Source organism: Ictidomys tridecemlineatus, chromosome 9 (genome assembly GCF_052094955.1).
Source record: "Ictidomys tridecemlineatus isolate mIctTri1 chromosome 9, mIctTri1.hap1, whole genome shotgun sequence".
Classification (NCBI taxonomy): domain Eukaryota; kingdom Metazoa; phylum Chordata; class Mammalia; order Rodentia; family Sciuridae; genus Ictidomys; species Ictidomys tridecemlineatus.
This window is the reverse complement of record NC_135485.1, coordinates 65,760,800-65,784,404: the sequence shown is the minus strand read 5'-3', so window position 1 is coordinate 65,784,404 and position 23,605 is coordinate 65,760,800. Positions and strand designations below refer to the sequence as shown.

General features: G+C 33.7%; 1 protein-coding gene and 1 non-coding gene across 12 annotated transcripts in view; one reads left to right on the top strand and one right to left on the bottom strand.

Moving 5' to 3' along the window:
• The window catches only part of LOC144366758 (WD repeat and FYVE domain-containing protein 3-like), a 60,845-nt gene that overhangs the window by 2,712 nt on the left and 34,528 nt on the right, over positions 1–23,605 (top strand). For 3 of the 11 annotated variants that reach the window (XM_078021560.1, XM_078021559.1, XM_078021562.1), the window contains exons 1-4: positions 13,500–13,630; positions 16,865–17,014; positions 20,809–21,001; positions 22,235–22,421. In XM_078021560.1, coding sequence (XP_077877686.1) covers positions 20,950–21,001; positions 22,235–22,421 — 239 coding nt within the window. In that variant the 5' untranslated portion in view covers positions 13,500–13,630; positions 16,865–17,014; positions 20,809–20,949. Of the gene's footprint in view, positions 1–13,498; positions 13,631–16,864; positions 17,015–20,808; positions 21,002–22,234; positions 22,422–23,605 lie in introns of those variants that run through there. The other 8 variants (XM_078021557.1, XM_078021556.1, XM_078021555.1 and 5 more) reach the window with 6 other exon arrangements.
• Trnaa-ugc (transfer RNA alanine (anticodon UGC)) lies at positions 7,698–7,770 on the bottom strand. The gene has a single exon. It is a non-coding gene; the product is annotated as a tRNA-Ala (tRNA).

Below are 23,605 nucleotides of genomic sequence, written 5' to 3'. Positions count from 1 at the left end.
AGAAATAGATAAAGCAATCATGAAATTCATATGGAAAAATAAAAGACCCAGAATAGCAAAAGCAATTCTCAGCAGGAAGTGTGAATCAGGCGGTATAGCGGTACCAGATTTCAAACTATATTCCAGAGCAATAGTAACAAAAACAGCATGGTACTGGTACCAAAACAGGCGGGTAGACCAATGGTACAGAATAGAGGACACAGAGACTAATCCACAAAGCTACAACTATCTTATATTTGATAAAGGAGCTAAAAGAGGAAGGATAGCATCTTCAACAAATGGTGTTGGGAAAACTGGAAATCCATATGCAACAAAATGAAACTGAATCCCCTCTCTCACCATGCACAAAAGTTAACTCAAAGTAGATCAAGGAGCTAGATATCAAATCAGAGACTCTGCGTCTGATAGAAGAAAAAGTTGGCTCCGATCTACATACTGTGGGGTCGGGCTCCAAATTCCTTAATAGGACACCCATAGCCCAAGAGTTAAATACAAGAATCAACAAATGGGACTTACTTAAACTTAAAAGTTTTTTCTCAGTAAAAGAAACAATAAGAGAGGTAAATAGGGAGCCTACATCATGGGAACAAATTTTTACTCCTCACACTTCAGATAGAGCCCTAATATCCAGAGTATACAAAGAACTCAAAAAATTAGACAATAATACAACAACCCAATTAACAAATGGGCCAAGGACCTGAACAGACACTTCTCAGAGAAGGACATACAATCAATCAACAAGTACATGAAAAAATGCTCACCATCTCTAGCAGTCAGAGAAATGCAAATCAAAACTATTCTAAGATAGCATCTCACTTCAGTCAGAATGGCAGCTATTATGAAGACAAACAACAACAAGTGTTGGCGAGGATGTGGGGGGAAAAGGTACACTCATACACTGCTAGTGGGATTGCAAACTGGTGCAGCCAATATGGAAAACAGTATAGAGCTTCCTTGGAAAATTGAGAATGGAACCACCATTTGACCCAGCTATTGCCCTTCTCAGACTATTCCCTGAAGACCTTAAAAGAGCGTACTATAAGGATACTTCCACATTGATGTTCATAGCAGCACAATTCACAGTTGCTAGACTGTGGATCAAACCCAGATGCCCTTCAATAGATGAATGGATAAAAAAAATGTGGCATTTATACAGCATGGAGTATTATGCAGCACTAAAAAATGACAAAATCATGGAATTTGCAGGGAAATGGATGGCACTAGAGCAGATTATGCTTAGTGAAGCTAGCAAATCCCTAAAAAAACAAATACCAAATGTCTTCTTTGATATAATGAGAGCAACTAAGAACAGAGCAGGGAGGAAGAGCAGGAAGAAAAGATTAACATTAAACAGAGACATGAGGTTGGAGGGAAAGGGAGAGAAAAGGGAAATTGCATGGAAATGGAGGGAGACCCTCATTGTTATACAAAATTACATATAAGAGGTTGTGAGGGGAATGGGAAAATAAACAAGGAGAGAAATGAATTGCAGTAGATGGGGTAGAGAGAGAAGATGGGAGGGGAGAGGAGGGAGGATAGTAGAGGATAGGAAAGGTAGCAGAATACAACAGTTACTAATAGGGCATTATATTAAAATGTGGATGTGTAACCGATGTGATTCTGCAATCTGTATTTGGGGTAAAAATGGGAGTTCATAACCCACTTGAATCTAATGTATGAAATATGATGTCAAGAGCTTTGAAATGTTTTGAACAACCAATAAAAAAAAAAAAGAAAAAAAAAAAAACAAAGACAGAAGTGCAGTGGGGCTGCACAATGGGAACCTGTGACGTAAGCATAGTTAGGTTTCCTGTCAGCTCTGAGCAGGGTGCCTCTTTTGGGCAGGTCCATATCATTCTTTACCATTTCTTTGGAAACTGGCTATCTTCATGTTTCCAATCTTTGTGATGGGAAGAGTAGTAGCCACTACATTCCAAGCTTTGGGTCTTGCATTCCGGACTTCCAAAGACAGGTCTCTTCTTATATACCCCATCCCAGATTCCCTTGAACAGACTGACTCCTCAATGAGATGCCCCCAAACAAATCATGGGTCAGAGCAAGATCATTTTAAAATTTTGCATTGGCTCTTTGTTTCAAAACGTGTTCTCTGATCATGATCTGACTTATTCCTACTAAAATGCAGATGCCTAATAATAAAGTATAGGAGTACTCCTTTTAGATGTATTTGCATTTAAGTTGGGATCAAAACATGAGCCAAAGCTGTATTTCTCAAACTGAATTCATAGGAATTCTTATTTCCAGTGTATTAAAAAGATGAACATAAACGCAAGAAAAGTTTTAGAAATTAAAGGGTAGGTTCTTGGGTTTCAGGGAGTGGAGGAAAATAAGAAACCATGTTGGTGTGGTTAGAGGTGGGAAACCAATAAAGCTCATAAGGGTTTTGCACTGTCCCTGGCACATAGTAAGAGCAAGGCTTTGTGTTAGCTGCCATTTGTTCCTACAAACATTAACCTTAACCATTTTTACTTCTGAATATTTGAAGGTTGTAATGATGTGTGTCTGTTATCTGTTTAATATAAGGTTGTATATTTAATACAAGGATGTATGTCTGTTACTATTTAGTTATTTGACAACACATTTTATTAATACAGTTTGTTTTTGAAAAATAGAATCAACTGCATAAAAGGATAGGAGTTTTGAAGCATTGTTTAAATTATTAACTTACCAAGAAAGGGAAAGAAAATAGAAATGGAGGACATAAGTGGAGACTTGTGCAGTTACTAAATACACTTTTAAAAATTGGAAACAGTGCTGGGTGCATTGGTGCCTGCCTATAATTCCAGTGGCTTGGGAGGTTGAGACAGGAGGATCGTGAGTTCAAAGCCAGCTTCAGCAATGGCGAGGCACTAAGCAACTCAGTGAGACCCTATCTCTAAATAAAATAGAAAATAGGGCTGGGGATGGGGCTCAATGGCTGAGTGCCCCTGAGTTCAATCCCTGCTACTGCCCTGCGCTCCTCCCCTCAAAAAAGTTGGGAATATTAGCATATCAAGTTGTCATTCTTTTTTTTGTAAGTAACTTTTTAGTTGTCAATGGACCTTTATTTTATTTATTTATATGTGGTGCTGGAGGATGGAACCCAGGGCCTCACGCATGCCAGGAAAGCGCTGTACCACTGAGCCACAAACCCAGCCCCAAGTTATCATTTTCTTTTTAAATTTAATTAACTACTAGCCACTCTGTTTTGTTGTATGTTTTATTTTGTGTTGACATGGGTGAAAGCAGTGGGGGAATGCTCTTTCTCTTCACAGTCTTGTAAAGGGTGTATCATTTTGGCACTTGTTGTCTATGGTCATGTGAGCATTCTTTGTGTGGCCCTCCATTTTATGAAGATTTCTACTTAAAGGCATCTTTATTTGTATCAATATACTTGTAAGATGACTGTGGCTGCTTAGTAGCACCCTAAGACATTTAATATTCTTTTAGAAAAATATCTATGACTAATTAAGAGAAATGTGGAGCTTAGGAGGAAGTCCTACTCATGAACATTTTATCCCAGTTTGGTCAAACAGCAACAATCGCATGAACATTCTGTGTGTGTGTGTGTGTGTGTGTGTGTGTGTGTGTGTGTGTGTGTGTGTGTGTGTACACATGTGGGTGTATGCTTTATGTGAATGAAAAAGAAGACCACTGCCCTCCTTAAGTGTTTGTAATTAGGAAGTGTTAGTATAAATGATATAGAAGGAAGGTAAGAAATGGGGGGAAAAAATCTAAATCATAAGTTCTCAAGCTATTCAGTTAATTCTTTGTATGTATTGAGAAGGATCTCAAAAAGCCTATCCTAAAATCATACTTTAAAAGTACAGATTCAATATTTTTTGACTGAATGAATAATTTTTGTGTATGTCTGTATGTTTAATTAAAGTGTAAGTTAATGAATTATTTGATTTTGAAACATATAGGGAAAGAAGTACAGATTTCAAATTTTTTCTTTGCTTTTTTTTTTAACATAATCATTTTTTAGTTTTCTTATAAAAATTGGGATATTTTGATGCTTCCCCCTCTAAATAGCAGAAATAATTTATGGTCTTTCTCCCTTCTATACAACTTTATTCCCTTTCTTTTTTCCTATCACATAATTTTTGACCTTTCAAATTGGTTATATTTAGTCTTATTGCATGTTTTGTAGGAAATAAATCATGTATCATGTTTGTTTTTCTCCCTGAATATCTTTACCTGTTTCTTAATTATTTATAACGGGCCCATGAATATCTTTTGCTGTTTCTTATTTATTTATTTATTTATTTATTTATTTTTGAAGAGAGAGTGAGAGAGGAGAGAGAGAGAGAGAGAGAGAGAGAGAGAGAGAGAGAGAGAGAGAATTCTTAATATTTATTTATTTTTTAGTTCTCGGCGGACACAACATCTTTGTTGGTATATGGTGCTGAGGATCGAACCCGGGCTGCATGCATCAAACAAATCCACAGGTATAACAGAAGCCAGAAAAAACAGATTTATTTGAATAAACAGGCAATTCTATTCTTTTTTTTAGTTTTTATTGGTGCAATTCTTTAAAGTGCTTCTATGGTTAAATAGAAAGTAGCCTGTTTTCTAAGCACATGGATTTTGCTTAGCATTGCCCCTTCCTATTCTGTGGCATTCTTCTGTTGGTTTCAAGGTCTACTCTAAAATAGAGTATTTCTACTTGAAGTTGCTCTTCTTGGACCACTACTACCTCCCTACAACCCTTTTAACCAGTCTTTCCTTCTCATAAAATCCAAATTCCTTAACAGTGCTCCAGGCAAATCTGTGATTTTTACCATGTGTTTTTTGGCATATACTTTTTAAAAAAAATTTTCTTGTTCTTTTTCTGTATTTCAACCAGACTGAGCTGAGTATAATCCCTAAACATGTCTATAATTTTCTTCTGGTCCTTATAATGCTCATAAAGAAGTGTGCTGGGAGGTCTACTCAACACAGCTGAGTTTGCATTTGGGTGGAGCGATACCTCTGCCCTCTTCTCCATCCCCTGTTGCTCTCATCTCCAGTAGAATAATATGAGAGCCATTCAGTCAGTGAGGAAACACATGAATTGCTAAGCTGGCTGTTTGCATACTACATTGGTTTACTTGTTGGACATGTAAAGGAACTGTTTGAAAATGCTAGCTATCTAGTCCCAGAAGGCCATTGAGTGGGAGCTACCTCTGTCATGGGAAATTGAGCTTGGGTACGGCCCCCCCGCTGTGGGGAGGTGTTGAGTGTCTTAGCTAGTTCCTTCTCCAGGCAGCCCAGCTGAGTTCTCAAGGATTTTGGATAAACTTCAACTGTATTATGTCAATCCCTGTTCAGTGGGAGTCAGATTCTATGTTGGATATGGTCTTATCTCAGAACCTAAAATGTAATTTCTCTATTATATTCTGGATTTCTGAGTTTTTCTGAAGCTATCTAGATTCTCTATTTTTGGGGAGCTGCTAAACTTTTTTTTAATCTAGACACTTTTGGGATCTTTGTTTCTGTTGTTCTAAAATTTCATGATAACATGCCTAGGAGTATGCCTATTTTTATAGATTATGCTGAATACTCATTGGGCCATTTCAGTCTGGGACTTTATATCCTTTAATTTTGGGAAAGTTTAATGATTTTTTTTTAAATAATATCCTCCCCTCTGTTTTTTCTTTCTTGTCAGATGTTCTTCTTAGACCATTCTCATTTTATCATCTTTTCTCTTATTTTTTGTCTTTTGACTGCTTCTTAAGAAAACACCTCAGTTTTATCATCTAGCCCTTCTATGGAGTGTTTTTCACGTGTGACATTATATTTTTTCATTTCTAAGAGTTATTTTCTTTTTTATTGATTTCGAGCCTCTCATGGGTGTATTTTCTTCTATGTGAGCTCTCTCTCTCTGTCTCCCTCCCTCCCTCTATCTCTTTTGACTTTGATGGTAAAGAATGTCCTCATATCTCATTCATGACTATCTATTCTTATATACAAATGGAGCGTATGGGTAGCCTTTTAATTATGGGTAGAGCTTCTGACTCTGACTTCTGGATAAGGTAATCTTGCCTGGCTGTTTTTAAAAATTTTTCCCCTGATACAGATGAATTTCTCAGAGAATTGTCCAGTCTCTGCTTAGATAATACATGTCTAATTCTTAGCATATTGGAAGCCAAGTGGGAGGAAGGTTTGTGGAACCTCAACATTCAGTATATAAGTATTTTTCCTGTATGTCCATAATGTTTGTAATATATCCCAATACAGACTTCTTCTCTTACCCTTTCCATTGAATAAACCTCCAGTCCACTGCCCACGTGGTAGAGCTCAGGGGCTCTAATTTCTATGAAACATACTTTCCACCAGTCCTTCCCTGTGTAGTTTCATACTTGCCTCTTCTTCCAAATATATCTGGTATTGTCAGTTCCTGAGCTTTTCCACAGTGGTTCCTTTTTCACTTTCCCTGAGCATTGCTGTAAGATTCTAGAGTTTGTTGAAATCAGTTACCACTAATCTCTTCTATTTTAGCACCCAAAATGTTGTTTCTCTTATTTTTCCTGTTTTCTTTGTACTGAGAGGTTTATGCCTTTTTAAAAAAGAAAATTCCCATTATGACCATTTTAGTGGATATATCAGTCTACCCAGGCTAATGGAACAAAGTTCCATGGATTTAAATAGTAAGAATATATTTTCTTACAGCCTTGGGAGTCTGGAAGTCCAAGGACCAGCTGCCAGCATGGTTGGGTTCCAGAAAGGGCTCTTTTCCTGGCTTGTAGACTATCACCTTCTCACTGGCTCACATGAAGGAGAAAAAGAGGGCAAGCCCTCTGGCATCTTTTCATAGAAGGAGACTATTCCCATAATGAAGGTCTTACCCTCCTGATGACATTTTACCCTAATTACTTGCCATAGGCCCCGCCTTTAAATGCCATCACATTGGAGTTTATGGCTTCACATACGAATTTTTGGTCTATATCCATGGCATTTCAGGAAAGAAGAGAAATAAATGCATATGTTCATCTTAACTGGAACCTATTGTGCATATGTTGATGTAATAGCCATTAAAATGATTTCAGATTGAGGATTAAATCCCTTATTGAGAAGTAATACATTATATGAATTGATTATAGATTTTAAAGTGAGTTGGTTTTAATTATATTTGCAGTCCTTGAAACAAATCTAATGAATGGTGGTAAAATGAAGTATGTGTCCCTGTTTTCTCCCTTTTCCAGTTAAAATGAAATTACATCTGCCTTTGTCTTTCCTGATCTCAGTTACTCTGCTGGAAGTGAAAATTTGGTATATAAGATTAGTATTTTATGCCTAGTTAGTTACTTTAAACAGATGATATAAAGGAAAATTTCTCTGTCACACATTGTCTCCAGGTTTTTCTTTTTGGGTGACATTCTAGATTAGAAAATAATTTCTAATAGTTTATTTTTTTACTTCTCTTTCTCTTTTTAAACACCCAATCTGCATGTCTGTAAAGAGAAATTTTGCTACAATAGAACTTTGTTTTCTTAACTTCTTTTATGATTTAATACTAACAGGGTTATTTTTAGGTGTACCAAAGATATCTTAAATAGAGATGTCTTGTTGTAAATTATAGTAATAGTTACACAAATATTTTCTTAATTTTTATAATTATACTCATAGAGTGTTGCCAAAATAGTAGTATTCTGTGCCCTTCACTCGCCTGTCTTTATTTTTAAACATATATATTTATTTATTTATTTATTTATTTAGAGAGGTGCTGGGGCTTGAACCCAGGGCCTTGTGCATGCAAGGCAAGCACTCTACCAACTGAGTTACATCCCTAGCCCCTGTCTTTATTTTTGACATCCTATTATGGGGGATTTTTATTTCATGTTTTTTTTTTAGTTGTAGACACACAGAATACCTTTATTTTATTTATTTGTTTTTATGTGGTGCTGAGGATCAAACCCAGTGCCTCATACATGCAAGGCAAATGCTCTACCAACTGAGCTACAACCCCAGCCCACTACTGGGGATTTTTAAGGTACAATTTTTTATATCATGTAATTTGTAGTTTTAAACTTTTGAACTTCATTTAGATTCTTACAAGATTCACTTCATTGTGTTACTTCCTCATGAGAGAAACCTTTCCTAATCACTCTTTTTCAAATAGTTCTTCTAATCTTCTATGTATTCAGTCACTTGTGTATCATTTATAGCTTTGTCATCATCTGATGATATTTACTTATTTTATTGTCTGTTGTGTTCACCATGTATCACTAACATCTAGAAGATGCTCATCTCATATTAGGTGTTTGATAAATTTTTACTGATTTTTGACGTAGGATTTTTCTGCCTCCCCCCACCCCCTAATGCTTTGAGAAAGAGCCAGCCTTACTGATTTTAAAGAGAAGAGTATAATTCTGGATATCTCTTCATTTGGCCTTAAAGAACTCTGCCTACGGGAATCCTTATTCTTTCTTTCATTTTTAATCTTGAATGCGGGAAGATTTTTTTGGTCAGTGTCATCAAAAATATTTTCATGGAAGTATAAATAAATTTCTAACTTTTTAGGATTTAGGTACATCCTGAGTCATCTATCTCTTTGATATTTTATTCAGATTTATTTGTTTATTCATTTTTATTATGGTTGAGAAACACATGATATAAGATCTATTCTCTTAACTGTACAGCATTGTTAAGTACCATGCTATATAGCAGTCTCCAGAACATTTTCATCTTGCTTGACTGAACTATATTGATTGCACAATAAGTCCTCATTTCCCTCACTCCCAGTTTCTGACTTCCAGCCACTATTCACCTTTCTGCTTCTGTGAGTTTGACTACTTTAGATAACATATACAGTTTTTTTTTTTATTTTATGGGTAGTTATCTTTGGAAGGAATTTTGTCATAATTTACAGTCACCATAATTTTTCTCTAAATTTAATCCTCTTTATTCCTTTGGAAATTGACTATATTTGTTTTGTATCAGGACAAGTTTTCTTTTCTAGGACTCTTCTGAATTTGAGGTGGAAATCTTGTATGTGTCACTGAATCACCACCCACCTAGTCTTTGTCAAATCCCTTCTAACTAGATACTTCAGACAGAAACAGGTGTGCCAACAATTCTGCTATTTAAATCTATCAGAAGTCAGAAAAGAGGGAAAATTTTTAGGGAATATCAAAAGCAAAATGAATACATGGATTCTTGATTATATGTTAGAATATCTTCATAATTTTCTCTTTTTCTCCTTTTAATTCTCTCTTGGTTGTTGCCTCTGTGTGACTTTTGTTATAAATATAAAGTGACTGTCAGTTAATTTGAGGAGACATCACATAAAACATAACTGGCTGTGTTGTACACAGATTTCTCTCCACTAAAATGTTTGTATTTGTAATTTATTTAATCTATTTATGAGTTATTAAGTTCTGCTATATTGATTCTGCTTAATTCTAAAGGTATATGGTCAATTTATATTAGTAAAGCAGAAAATTCACACCTATATAAAAATAGTATCTTGAGTTTATTATTAATGACTTTGCTACTTGCAAGGAACCTCTATTAAACCCAGTGGCGCAATTCCCAGTAGATGGCAACTCAGTGATGAAAGCCTAGATGCTGTTGACCACAGTACTCCTATGATGGGATTGGTGGAATATAGAGAAGCCCCAATTAGACAACCTAGCCTTTTTTTTAAACAGAAAAACAGTGTACCCTGCTGCCCTCCAAGGATTTCAGAGCCACAACACCTTCAGGTAATTTAATTCCCAAGGTGTGGTCATGTATCAAGTAAAAAGAAGCATGAAAGCTATGAGTTCTAATACTGTTTTCTGACTAACGTTTGGAATTTCTATTGGAAGGGTAGATCTGCTTAGGACTTTGTTTCTTCATTAATATGAAACGAGTATAATAATACTATTGACATGTCTCATACCATCATCCTGAGGAATGAAAGAATTATGGTATTGCACTTGTTATTAACACGTTTTGCATTATGATCATTCTGAATGCTGTCTAGCTGAACTCACTTAGAATCTTTCAGTGTAAGCTGGAAAATTACATTTGTCTTTAAATTGTCTACATTTTTAATTTATTTAATCTATTTATGACCTACTAACTCCATTTCTATGTTTTTCATTCTAACTATCAAAATGAAGTATGAAAGCTAAAGCTTGAATCAAATGATTGATGCTTCTGAAGATGAATTAACATTAATGTCTTTCATTAACACTTAGAGCCTTTGCTTAAATCATTACTTAAATTTGTATTTGTTACATATTATTGAAATTAAAAGATCTTAATGCAATGGGTTTGTTCTAGAAGTGCTTTTCCCCCCTGGATTTAAGAACCTATATGATTTATAGAAGAGTTACTTAAAATTTCTTTTTTATATTTCTTGTTTTGCTTTGTTTTTCCTTTTTTTGTCCTGCTTGGGACCAAACTCAGAGCCTTGTGGATGCTGGGCAAATGATGCGCCACCGAGCTACACCTCAGACTGTACATAATTTTTTTAAGACCATTTTTTAAAATATTTTTTTTATTTGTCAATGGACTTTATTTTGTTTATATGCAATGCTGAGAATTGAACCCGGTGCCTCACACATGCTAGGCAAGCACTCTACAACTGAGCCACAACCCCAGCCCAAGACCATGTTGTTTTTTGTTTTTAAACACTGCTTTAAATCTATGTATTTTGAAAGTGACCAGCTTACCTAACTTCAAATGAAAAGCTGGAGATCTTTGAGATATTCTGAATGACAGCATAATTAAATTGGTGGGTAAAAGTAAAAATGGTTCTTCTGAATACACTTCTTATGTAAAGGTAGATAGGTCAGTGGGGTTTGGGACTCACCTACATCAGTTGGCCACACTGGGGTCCAAAAAGCTTTATCTGGATGAGCATGAACACATAGCCAGCTAATAGGAGTGCATGCTTTTGCTTATGTGATCTTTCCAGCTTCTCTTCAAGTAGAATAATTGGTAATATTAAGTTGATAAAGATACTAAAGGGATACATATAAATGATTATAGTATTTTGGTTCTTTTTGGTTTATTTTACTATATTGTCTTATCAGCCAACAATCTGTGTAGCATGTTATAATGTTTAATAGAATATTGCCTTTCTAACTATCATTTGTCTTCTTATCTTGTTGAATCTCTTTATGTTGATTGACAACTAAAACAAAAATCTCCACATACTTAAAGTATAAATACCCACCATTGAACTCATAAATGAACTATTTTAAAGCAAAAGTGCAATTTTGGTGTTTTGGTTCTCAAAATAAGGTTGCTTCCATTGTTTATATTTTACAGTCTGTTGAATAATAATAAATGTCCATAATTGCACAGCTTTTTTTAAAGTTAGTATTGTTAACTTGTTCAAACTTAACTATGAGTCTCTATCTTCTTGAACCCCCAAAATAATTGTTTTGCCTCTTCTCTTACAGTATATCTGTAGAATTTAGATAACCCAAAGTATTTTTTTCTTTGTATTACTCCCCTTTTTAAAACTTAATCTTTCTTACCCATATTAAGCCCAAACTCTTGGTGTGTATAAGAAGTTGAGCTCAATGTGTCCTTTTGTTATAATCATTCCTTTGGTCTAGTTAGGTTGATTGATTCAGATGTACTGTCTATATGCTAGTAATGTGCTAGATAACAAGGATTTACAGTGAATGAGGCTTACAAAGAGTCTAATCATGGTGTTTATTTTCTAGATAGAGATGAGAGACTATAAATTAGTTAATACAAGAAAACAATAATCTCAACACTTAGGAGATATTGAGGTATTAGAAATAAATCAGGCTTCTGTTGCCTTCCCTTGTTTCCTGTAATTTTTTGTTAATCACTATCTTTATCTCTTATAGATTAGATTGCCTAGATTGAAATATGAGTTCACTGACTAGTTATGTGGCTGTTGGCGAATTGCTTATCCTCTCCATTTCTCGATTTATGTTGGAATGAGGGGTATATTAATAGAAAATAACTCAAGGTTTTTGTGAAGATTAAGTGAGTTAAACACACAAGTACTTCAATATAATTTAATTATAATTTAGACTCAATAAAATAAGCTACTTTAAAAGTTGTCCCAGTAAAATGTTTTCTCAGATGGAAGCATATAAGGAAATAATGTCCGTACAGAATCATATATAGGTCTTGTATTCAGTATTCTAATAAAGCACTTTTGAATGGGTTAAATTGAAGAAAAATTACATCTGAGCCTCTAAATTTTACTGCTTCTATTTTATGAAGTTAAGTATACATCAGTGTCTTTCAGGCATAGTGAACAGTTTGGACTTATTTTCTGATAACTTTAATTCATCTTATAAATCAATATAAATATTGGAAAACTGCAGATGAAATTAAGTGCATGTTTAGAATTTGTTCATTTTTTTCTTCTCTCTAAAAACATAACCAGCTAAATTTGCTCACTCAACAACAGTTCTGTGAATGACTTTCTCCTATATCTCTGTTTCTCTATGCCTGCTGTCAGCCTCTCAGGTTTTACCTAGGTAGACTCTTCATTTTATTTCCTTTCCACCAGTCCTTGTTCTTCCAGTCTGCCTTATGCATTACAACTAGATAGGTAGTCTTAGAATAGCCCTTTCTACTTTGCCCAGGAAACTGTTTTTGTTCTAAGAGTCAGCCACAGCCCTTAGGTTGCCTTCTTTCATAATCAGGTGTCTATATTTTTTTAATCACTGCTGTTGATATTAGGCTCTGCCTCTGAACATTTGCTCTTTTACAACAGTGTTAATGCAGTTCTTGGTCTTGATCCGTGTTCAGCAGGCTCATTCCTCTAGCCCCACTTGTTCCAGTGCCTTGCTTCTTCTCTCCATGCCTTTCAGTCCTCCCATTTCTTGGACAACATGTACATGTTTTCCAGGCAGATTTAATTCTTATTTCACTCTTTCCCATGACTCTTTTTGATTAGTTTATGTCATTCTTTTTGCTAAAATATATATAGGTTGACTTTTACATTTCTGTATTAGTGAAGTTAGTTTTTATGTATACCATCAAAACATCATAACTTTAAATATTTTTTTCATAGAGTGTGTAATAGTGCTGATATAAGAAGGATCAGCTTAGTAAATGATTATTTCCTTGGTAGATTTTTAAGAAGAACTTTTTTATAATTGATTTTACCCGCAACCTAATGGCTTTCTCTTTGGTTTTATAGAGGCTGCAAGTCGGGTCATAGTCCAGTTCCTGGAGATCAATCAGAGTGAAGAAGCCAGTAGAGGCTGGATGCTTCTGACAACAATTAATTTGTTGGCATCCTCTGGTCAGGTCAGTTTTTAGTTTTCATTTTTGACAAATGTACTCTTTGTTATCTTGTAGGATTTTTTTTTTATTAAGTTGATCATTGTATCTAAATAAGATAATATGATAGGCCTTTGTGTTTTCCTAACTCTTCTAAAACATTACTTCATGTTTCTTATAATCTCTGTGACAAGCTTAACTTAGTATTTTATGTACTTCATTCATGACAAAATGCATGACTTAGAGGAGTCTATCTTTGTCATAACACAAAAATCTGATGTCGTCTTTACAGCATGCTGGGCAGAGTTGGACTATTCATGGCTAGAGGCAAGTAGCCTAGGAGCTCTGGGTTCATCAGGCCTAGCCCAACACTTGTGTAACCTGTGTTAGGGAAACTAAGGTAGAAAATCAGTATTCATCTAATTCCGCTCAGCTGGTAAGTTGTGAATGACACAGAAAATACTGTTAATGTTTTTGGTATTAATAGAAAATAGAAGATATTGACATTTTCAGGATAATGGATTTTCCCTTCTCACTTGATTTATTCTGGAAATTGCTTTTTATTTCCTTTAAGTCAATTTTAAGTATTTGACATGGTACATCTTGTACATACTCTTTATGAGCCATTTAGACACCTGATTTTTTGTCTTCATTATTGTTGGAATGAAGGAGGTTTATTTGTAGGAAGATCCAGAGTGAATTACCTATAAAATTCAGTACCAATGTTGGACATGTCTATTGTCCACATTACAGCAGAGTTTAAACACCTCACATCATTTAATAAAGGTGACTATGACACCTATTACAATGAGTGGTCCATGCAGAAATAATACATACTTTTTATTTACAGTACCCTGAAATTAGTCACTAGCCCTAAAGTAGTTAGCACTTGGAATAGTCTCTTTCTGTTTATTCACTATTTTGTTTCTTTGTGTGTTTTACTCAGGGAATTGGCAAGAGCAACTTGTCCTTGTTTTCTTGAACTTTCCACATTTTAGCATAGAAACCCCTTAGTTTCAGGCAAATAGAAATGGTCGGTCACCCTACATAAACTGAAATAGTCCAGTTTTCAGATATCAGTCACTGTGCTGGATAACTAACAAAATCCCAATTCTATTTCTACTGATTGTTTAAGTGCCTCTATGCTGCTGTATCAAAATTTGGTTTGAAGTAACATATCTTCATGTTATTGAAACTTCAAAATTTAATTTAAATAATTACTGTTGATTTAATGTGTTTAATATGAAGTTTTAAATTGAAATATTTCTTAGTTTTATTCATATTTTCTTTAGATGTTTTTTCTCTCCTTCTCATTTGTGAGCAGATTGTGTCCTTTCATGATACCTAACAACAATAGCAACTCAGTAGTGTGGATTATCCTAAACATGCGCAAATACACACCCCTAAAAGTGTAAGAAAAGAATTAGGAGAAACCAAATCACTTACAACAATTATCAATGTTGCCAAATACTAGTTGGGATGCCAAGTTATACCTTAAATCTATCTGTGATAAGAAGAAAATAAAAAAATTACTGCTTTGCTTAATGGGAAAGGGAAGCTAGGTAGTAATCTTAAGTGGAAAATGATATATTTAAAAGCAAATATACTGTTATGCTTTGAGCTGCTTTTTGTTGTTGTTGTTTGTTTGTTTGAGTGCCATTTTCTGCTGACAACAGTGAGATACAGAGATGATGGAAATGTGGTCCTGACTCAACATACAGATGACAGAGATGAAATCGAGAAAGATAGTACCATAAAATATAATAATGGCATATGTTTAGTGCTATTAAAATAGAAATGTGAGAGTAGAACGTTTTAAAAATAAGAGTAGGAGAAATAATGAGGAATTAAAGGGAATGTTTGAGACATAGCAGACACTTTAACTAAAAATTGTGGTGGCAAGTGATAATAAATGGTAGTTGGATAGAGCAGGGACTTAGTATTCTTGAGGCAGAAAATAATATTGGATATTTAGAAAGAAGCTAGATTTTTCAAGGTATTATTCCTGAAGCTCATTCTCCTCTCCGTCATACTGCTACTGCATTAATTCAGGCCCCATCTTGCATATGGTTTTCTGTTTTAGTTAATTGCCCTTGCCACCTGGCTCTCTATATTAATTTATGATATGTACTACCAGCCAATACCTGAATTCTGATTGTGTCACTTTTTAATTGAGTGTAACATTGAATTGGGTGTCCATTGCCAGTAAATAAAAGTCAAACTAGAATGTGAAACTCTTTTCATAGGTTGTTTACTTACACACTTTATGGATCACTTGATTAGCTCTCTAACCTGAAGCAAGGTATGTAAATAATGAGGTTCAGTTGCCTCTTTGTTTTTTTTTTTTTTTTTTTAAGAGAGAGAGAGAGATAGTTTTTTTTTTTTTAATATTTATTTTCCATTTCTCGGTGGATACAACATCGTTGTTTGTATGTGGTGCTGAGGATCAAACCTGGGCCGCACGCATGCCAGGCGAGCGCGCTACCGCTTGAGCCACATCCCCAGCCCCTCAGTTGCCTCTTTGTAAGATCAGAGTCATAGGACAATAGTATCTATCTCAGTGTTGACTTGACTAGTAGTTGAGGTACACATGTTGAACAGTGAACACTTAATTGAAAGATTAGCTTTTATTTGTGTGGCTTTTCAGTAATCAACAGTTTGCAGCTCTGGTGTCTTAAGTGTATTATATACATCATATGTCCTAACTTCCTCTGTGCCTTTAGGTGAATCTTTCCTCCTTATTTTAATTTTGTGTATTTTTCTGTTTCATTTCAGGCAGTGTTTATCATTTCCGCTTTATGTTAGCCTCTATATGCTGCCATTGTTAGACTTCAGAGATAGTAGTTCTTACAAATCTATTAGATTTGCTAGTAAACTGTGGCCTTCTGAAGGGCAGGACTGCTTTGTCTTTGCATTCCCTGCCTCCTGCACACTGCTAGGTTTACCCTAGGCATTCAATAAGTGTTTGATGAGAAACTAAATAAACTAATGAACAGTTGATGCCAACTTGTTGATTCCAGTGCAAGATTTTTTATACAAAACCATATCATGGAAAATTTGGGTGAATATTGTCTAGAATTTCTTCTTTTAAAAAGAAAATTATAAGTATTGATGTATTTAGTTAGATCAGTGATTATTGTATCTCTCAAGTGTCCTTCCAGCTTCAATAATCTATAAAAAGAGTAAAGATAAAAATTATAGTAGTAAACTAATATTTTTTAGTACTCATATGTCTTTTGCATTTGTTATTTTATATAACCATAACATTAAGCTAAGATGTATGTAACGTTCTATCCATTTTATCATAGAGGAATGTGAGGCCCAGGAAAAATAAGTAGTTCCCCAAATTCATGGTTATTAAGTGCCTTTTCCTTAAAATCCCAAAGCTTATATTCTTTGAAACATCTGCTGCTTAACAAACAAGTACCAAATTTAATAAATAACATTACATAACAAAAAAAATCAATCTCAATATTTGATCTGAAGCAAATTGGTCCAAATGTTAGAAATTGAGTGTCTCTAAGAAAGGTGTTATTTTGTAATTCTTACATTTAAAAAAGTTTTCTTGATAAATACTTTTCTGGTTTAAAATTTATGAGTCCTTCACCTTTACCAATTACTGTTATGCCTATTTGTCTATTCACTTATTTTATTTATTTATTTTTTTCAGAAAACCGTGGACTGCATGACAACAATGTCAGTGCCTTCCACCCTGGTTGAATGTTTATACCTTCCACATGTGCCTGAGGCAGTTGGAGGTGCACAGAATGAGCTACCTCTAGCAGAAGGTCGAGGACTACTCCAGAAAGTTTTTGTACAGGTATGAAAGGGATTGTTTTCCTGGGTGTCTCCCTACCTTTATTTAAAGTGAAATGGTACACTCCGGAAGTGAATGTTCTGCTTATTTCCATTTTTATAGTATTTCATTCTGTTTGTTATAATGAGATTTTATCTCATATAACTGTAACATTCTTTATATCTGCAGAGAGAATGTTGAAAAAAAATTTAAGGCTATTTGAAGCATTAGCAAATTTGTTTTTCTAAACAGATATTATTAATATTACATTTGATATATGGTAACATCTTCAAAATGAACTAACCAGGGAAAGTTTTTTGATTGTCATGTTAAGACTTGTTCAACATTTCTAAAAATGTCAAGAAATTTTATTCAGTAGCTGTTTATATGCAGGAATTCTCGAGCCTGTAAATATTTAACTTATAAAAAACAGTTTATTTTAGTGGCCTCTGACACCTCTTCTGTTCCCTGTCCTGAAAGCTCTTTTCCTCTGTTACCAGTGTTCTTCTAATAGCATTGTGGGTAAACTGAGGTTTAATGGACTTTGTAGCTAGTCTCCTATTACAGTCATCATGGGGAAAAATGATGGTGTTTCTTGGAGAAAAAAATTAAAACAAGCAAACTACAAACAAATAGAATGCAGTCTGCCCATGGTTTTGTCTAATATAGTATAAACATACATTTAATACAAAAAGATAAGTATTTCACAATTTTACTTACACCAGGTATCTAAAATTATTAATGATTGGAACAACAATAACAACATCAAAAATAGAATGCTGGTTTCTAGGGATTATGGAGACAGCAGAAAAGGGAATTGTTGTTCACAGAGTATAAGATTTCAGTTTTGCAGGATGAAAAAATTCTAGTGATCTGTTATATAACAACATGCATATAGTTAACATTGCTTTACCACACACTTAAAATGGTTAAGATTATAAATTTGATGGCTGGGGTTCTGTAGCTCAGTGATGAGCACTGGCCTAGCACATGCGAGGCACTGGGTTCGATCCTTAGCACCACATAAGAATAAATAAATAAAATAAAGGTACCGTGTTCAACTATATCTGAAAAAAATATTTTAAAAAAGATCATAAATTTTATGAATTTTTGACCACAGTAAAAAGCAACGACAGCACCTTTGAATCAACATCCCTGAAGTTGTGTAATCTGAAATGCACCTTTAAAATGAAAGTGATATCTACTTAAAGAATCTTTGTAAGGTTTAAATCAGCTAATGTATAAAGCTTTGGTTCTCTGCTCAGCACAAAGTAGACACTTAAGTAAAAATAAGTCTTATTGCTACTGTTGCCATGAACATAGATAGAAAATAGAGGACGGTGTATTTGAGGTAGAGAGGTGGGCCAGGTGCAGATGACAGAAGCATGCTCACCTTGGGTTTCAGGAGTGTTTCCTTCATGATTCAGTAACTGCCTTTACCAGGTTCTAGTGGTGAAAGGACAGGGGGAGAGAGGGATGCCAACACAATTTTTGGAAGGAACAGATTGGGATTATTCAATAAAATACTAAATTAGTACAACATTTGCTTTAGTAGATATTTTTGTGCTTGTGGTTAACATCTCATCTCATCTATCCCATAACTTCAGTGCTTTTGTTTTTCCCCCAAAATGATCATGTGAGCAAATGAAACTGAGCCAGAATTTAGACTTGTGGGACCCACAAATCAGATCTAATGAGAAAAACTATGGGAATAAGTGAAGAAATAAGTGGCATAGGAATGAAAACTGCTTGAAGACCTTGTTGATGAATATGGAAGATTAGTCTTTGCTTTTTAGAATAGCAGCCCCATTTCATTAAAGCCATTCTACAGAACTAACTAATGTCTTAGGCAGCAAATGGAAGCTGCATTTTATATGTAAGCATAGCAAAGGGTTCTTTTTTAATACTTAAAAAAATTTACTATATTTGATACCACTGGATGCTGACTTGTAATAATGTGAGGCTCATTTTAATATACTGTTATTATTGAATGTTAAGACCAAAAGGAACTGAAAGTATCATTTAAATCAGACCCCTCACTTGAGTTATAGAAACTGATGTCCTTGTGCATAAGAGTGGCAGTGCTGAGAACCTTACTGCCCCACTCCCAACCCAGTGCTGCTTTTTTGCATCACTTTTTTTGGTTTAGTGCCTCATCAAGGGCTAGATATTATTTTCAACATTTTGTTTAGAAAGCCGATAGAGATAACGCTTATTAAGTGTTTTATGACAGATGAAATCCCTGTGTTTGTATTATGTGACAGATGGTTTCCTGAGACCTTAGCGGTTGGTACTGTTTCATGCAGGCATTCATTCTTTGTTGATGTGGCCAATTACTGCTCTGCCACACTTGATGGGACTTTGTAACAGAGCCACTTCGAATAGAAGCGATTATTATAGGGGCAGACGAGGAATGTGAAGTAGACTCTGCACTTTTCTGTTTTGTAAAATGAAGGGATTATAGTAGACAATTTTAAGAATCATTTTGCCTATAAAGATTAAGAACCAATTATCTTAGCAGTCAACAGATTCAAAGAGTCATTAAATCAGGTTTATTTTTGAGAACAGGGATTTGGCTGGGAAAAAAACATTTTGTTATTTTAGTTTTGTTTTCTGTGTTACAAATTAGAAAAATGTCATCTGTCCCTCTGATCACATAAGGTAGGGTTAAAGGCAATAAAGAATTTAATCAATAATATACCTCTCTGAGCATATACCTTTTGTTACATTTGATGATCTGTATTTACATGTGGGAAAAGATATACATACTACCCATATTTATGAACATTCTTTATCTAGCAGCCTTTCTAGGCCTGGGGCATCCATATTTACTAATTATATAAATATTTTACTGTTTTCGTGAATTTTTTATTCTTCTTTCTTTCTGATATTTGGCATTTATGAACTAGGAAACTTTTGTATCTAAACATGTTAATGTAATATTTCAAATACTTCTTTTCCTATTTAGAAATTTTCCCTACCAATTTTGAAATATCCAGATTTCATAAAGCTCTCTTTAAGAGAATCAACTGATTTCATAATTAATAGTTTATTCATATTTTATATTTTAAAAAATATTGAATTGAGGATTTAGCACTGAAAAGTTAACTTTTCCTGATACTGATCTGGATTTAGAAGGATTTCTATTGAGGGCAGAAACCAAAATTGAAGTCCCCAGAAAGCAGGTGCTCAGTGCTGCAAATGCTTGTGATGTGTATATTGTGCAACTCATAGTTTAGAAATCAGTTTTCATTCTAGACTTGAAGAAATCCGGACTTAACAAGATTTATGGCAGTTAGACATATTTTAAAAATACTTTGAAATTAAGATGATTTATATTATTCAAATATTCTTTTCTACCTTGACAGAATTGAAACCAATTTGAAAATGTCTTTATTTTCAAGATGTTTTAAATTTCTTATCCTGTGACACTGTTTTTTTAGAGAAGAAAATCACATTTCACCTGTGTAAGAACTAATGAACTAAATTAGAATGACAAAATATTGAACAGGAAAGGTAGTGCTATTTTATCCTGTTTTAGACAGGTAGGCAAAAATACCATGATGAAGAGAGTAGATAATAAAGATTTTTTTTAAAAAAATAAACTGATATAAGGAAATGTTTTAACATAGCACACTTCTAAATTTCAAATGTCTTTTTAATGTTGCATATGAAAACTAGTCATTGTGGTTTTAATGATATTGCCCAACACTTACCCTCAATTTTTTTTAATAATGTTGAGATCACATCTTTTTCTAGTTTTTCCCTTTTCCTCACCCATTTATTTACTTTATGACATGTTTTGTTTTGTCTTTTAGATCTTAGTGAAACTCTGCAGCTTTGTTTCTCCAGCAGGTTAGCTGGCTCAGAAAGATGATCTCCAGCTTTTATTCAGTGCAATAACCTCTTGGTGCCCTCCCTATAATCTGCCTTGGAGGAAGAGTGCTGGAGAAGTCCTTATGACCATATCCCGACATGGTCTTAGTGTCAATGTAGTCAAGTATATTCATGGTGAATATCTCTATATATTCATTTTAAATGTTCTGAATCTCTTATGCTTTACTTCATTTGAGACGAATTTTTAAATTATTTCTCCATTATCCAGAAATTGGCCTCTAATTTAAAAAATAAATTGTCTAGGAGAAAATAATTTTTAAATTTATGGAACATTTCAAAAGTAATAAATTCTCATTAGTTCTGTATGATATATATCCTCAAGAGTCAAAACTATTTCATTGTTGTGTAAATATTCAGTCCTATGTCCTAGCCTATTCTTCTGTCTTCTGAAGAAAGACTAGTAACAGTAGCATATTTGCTGAAAAAGAGAAATATGCTATTGTTACTAGTCTTTCTTTCTTTCTGACTATGTCTCATATATAACCTGATAATCTCTCCAGTGGAAAATAAAGGGAATTAAGTGGATTCTTTATCACTACTAAGGAGGAATTTATCTGTTTAATCCATTCATTCAACTATTCTCTAAAATATCTATAGAGATCATTTGTATAGTGTCTCAAATTATTCACTTTTAAAGTTTTTATTATTGTCCTGAAACTCTTTCAAAATATTAACAACTATTTGTTCACTTGTAATATGAAAGATACATGTGTAAACTCTTACTTAATATGTGAATTAGTCATTAAATAGTTTCTTCCCTTTTATTCTTATGTTGAACTTAGCTTTTTACATGTGACACTGGATCCTCAAAGTCAGTGATGTGGTACAACTGTAGTTTAAGCTAGGAACATGTAGTGTAATCATAATCTTGAAATTTTATTTCTGAAACACTTATGATATCTATACCTTAAATCTGTATTGGTGTATATTCAGTCTGATATGAATGTTAAATAATTAATGGATTTTTTTCCTTCTTAAACTTTGAAGATACTTTTAATTTTTTTTTCATCCTGTTACTGTACCATCAGGAAAAAAAAAATCAAAAAAATTATCAGTGACCAATCCTTTTGTTTAATGATAAAATGTAAAACTGTGATGTAAGAACTATAATAAATGTCAATTCTTTCTAGGCACATTTCTATATAACCTTTCATTATCTACTTTAGAGGTAGGACTTTTACAATGAATTTGAATCTTACATTTAATTTTAGAAGGTTTAACACTTATCTCATAGTGTTTCACATATTCGTTAAAATTTAATGTTTTATTAAATACCAGGTAAGAATGAAGAAAATTTTCTTGAGCAGTGGACATAATACATATTTATTTAATTCTTTATTCTTACAGAAAAAGAATGTTTATCTACTTGTGTTCAGAATATGCAGCAATCAGATGACCTATCTCCTCTAGAGATTGTTGAAATGTTTGCTGGGCTTTCTTGTTTCCTCAAAGACTCCAGTGATGTTTCTCAAACACTTTTGGATGATTTTCGGATATGGCAAGGATATAATTTTCTTTGTGATCTCTTGCTTAGGTAAAACCCCAAAATTTAAGAATATGTTTTCAATGTTTACTCAGGTTTTTTAAAACAAAGTAAACAATGGGATTTGTTATTACAAAAAAAGGAAACATTTATTGACTGTATGTTTTGGTATCCTCTTGGCTTTACTGCCTTCTTTTTATTCTATTCTGACTACAGAGTAGAAGTAGTGAATTTAGAGTAAAAATTCTCAAAAGCAGAACACAAATATAAGTTTAGATAGGAAGAATAAAACTACTGTTTAATAACTGAGGAAAAATAGAAATACTCTTTGCTTTAGTAAAAGGTGAAAAATTTATATGATCTAAAGAGTCTTGGGTTAAGATTAGTAAGGAAAAGTGCTTACTAGTCCATTAAACAATGGTGTTTAATGATATGGTAAAATGAGCTGTATTCATTTATAGAGCTGTTATTAAAGATATTTTTCACCAGTTTTAAAAAAAAGAAATACTTCTTGCTTAATTATACTTTTTGGTTGCTCTTATTTTATAGTACTTTTAGTATTGTTATTAATGTAGTTAATAATAAGAACAATTATGTAGATTAAATGAGATCTTATAAACATGTGTATAAAACAAATGACTATAAAAATAGTCATTTCAAAATGTTTGACTTAACTACCCCTTGCCATTCTAAATGGTGAACGTGTATACTGAGGAAGCTGCTGTTAGAAATTTTATTAGGAAGAATATACTTGTTCCTTTCCAGCTGTTCCTGGACCACTAGTTATTTTTAAATCATTTGATCCAATGTAAGAAAGCATTGTTTTGTGAACATATTATTCCTAATACCAGTTTAACCTACTTATCTTTAGTTAATGTTAGGCACCTCCCAAGAATATACTTTTGTATTTATATCCTCACTTATAAAAGAGTTTATATGAATGTTGATGAAGTAATCAGTTTACATTACTAGTGGAGTGTTAATTGGTACAATCCTTTGATAATGCAGATTGACAGAATACTCCTAAGAACCTCAAAAATGTTGGTACATGCTGAGTGTCATGGAGCATACCTGTTAATCCTAGCTACTTGGGAGGCTGGGTTTGGATAATATAAGAGAGTTTGGGCAACATAGGGAGACCCTTCTCAAAAAAAGAAAAAAAAAAGAAGGTTGAAAATCTGACAAAATACTTTTTTATCCCTGATTATAGATCCTATAATGATATAATGATAAAT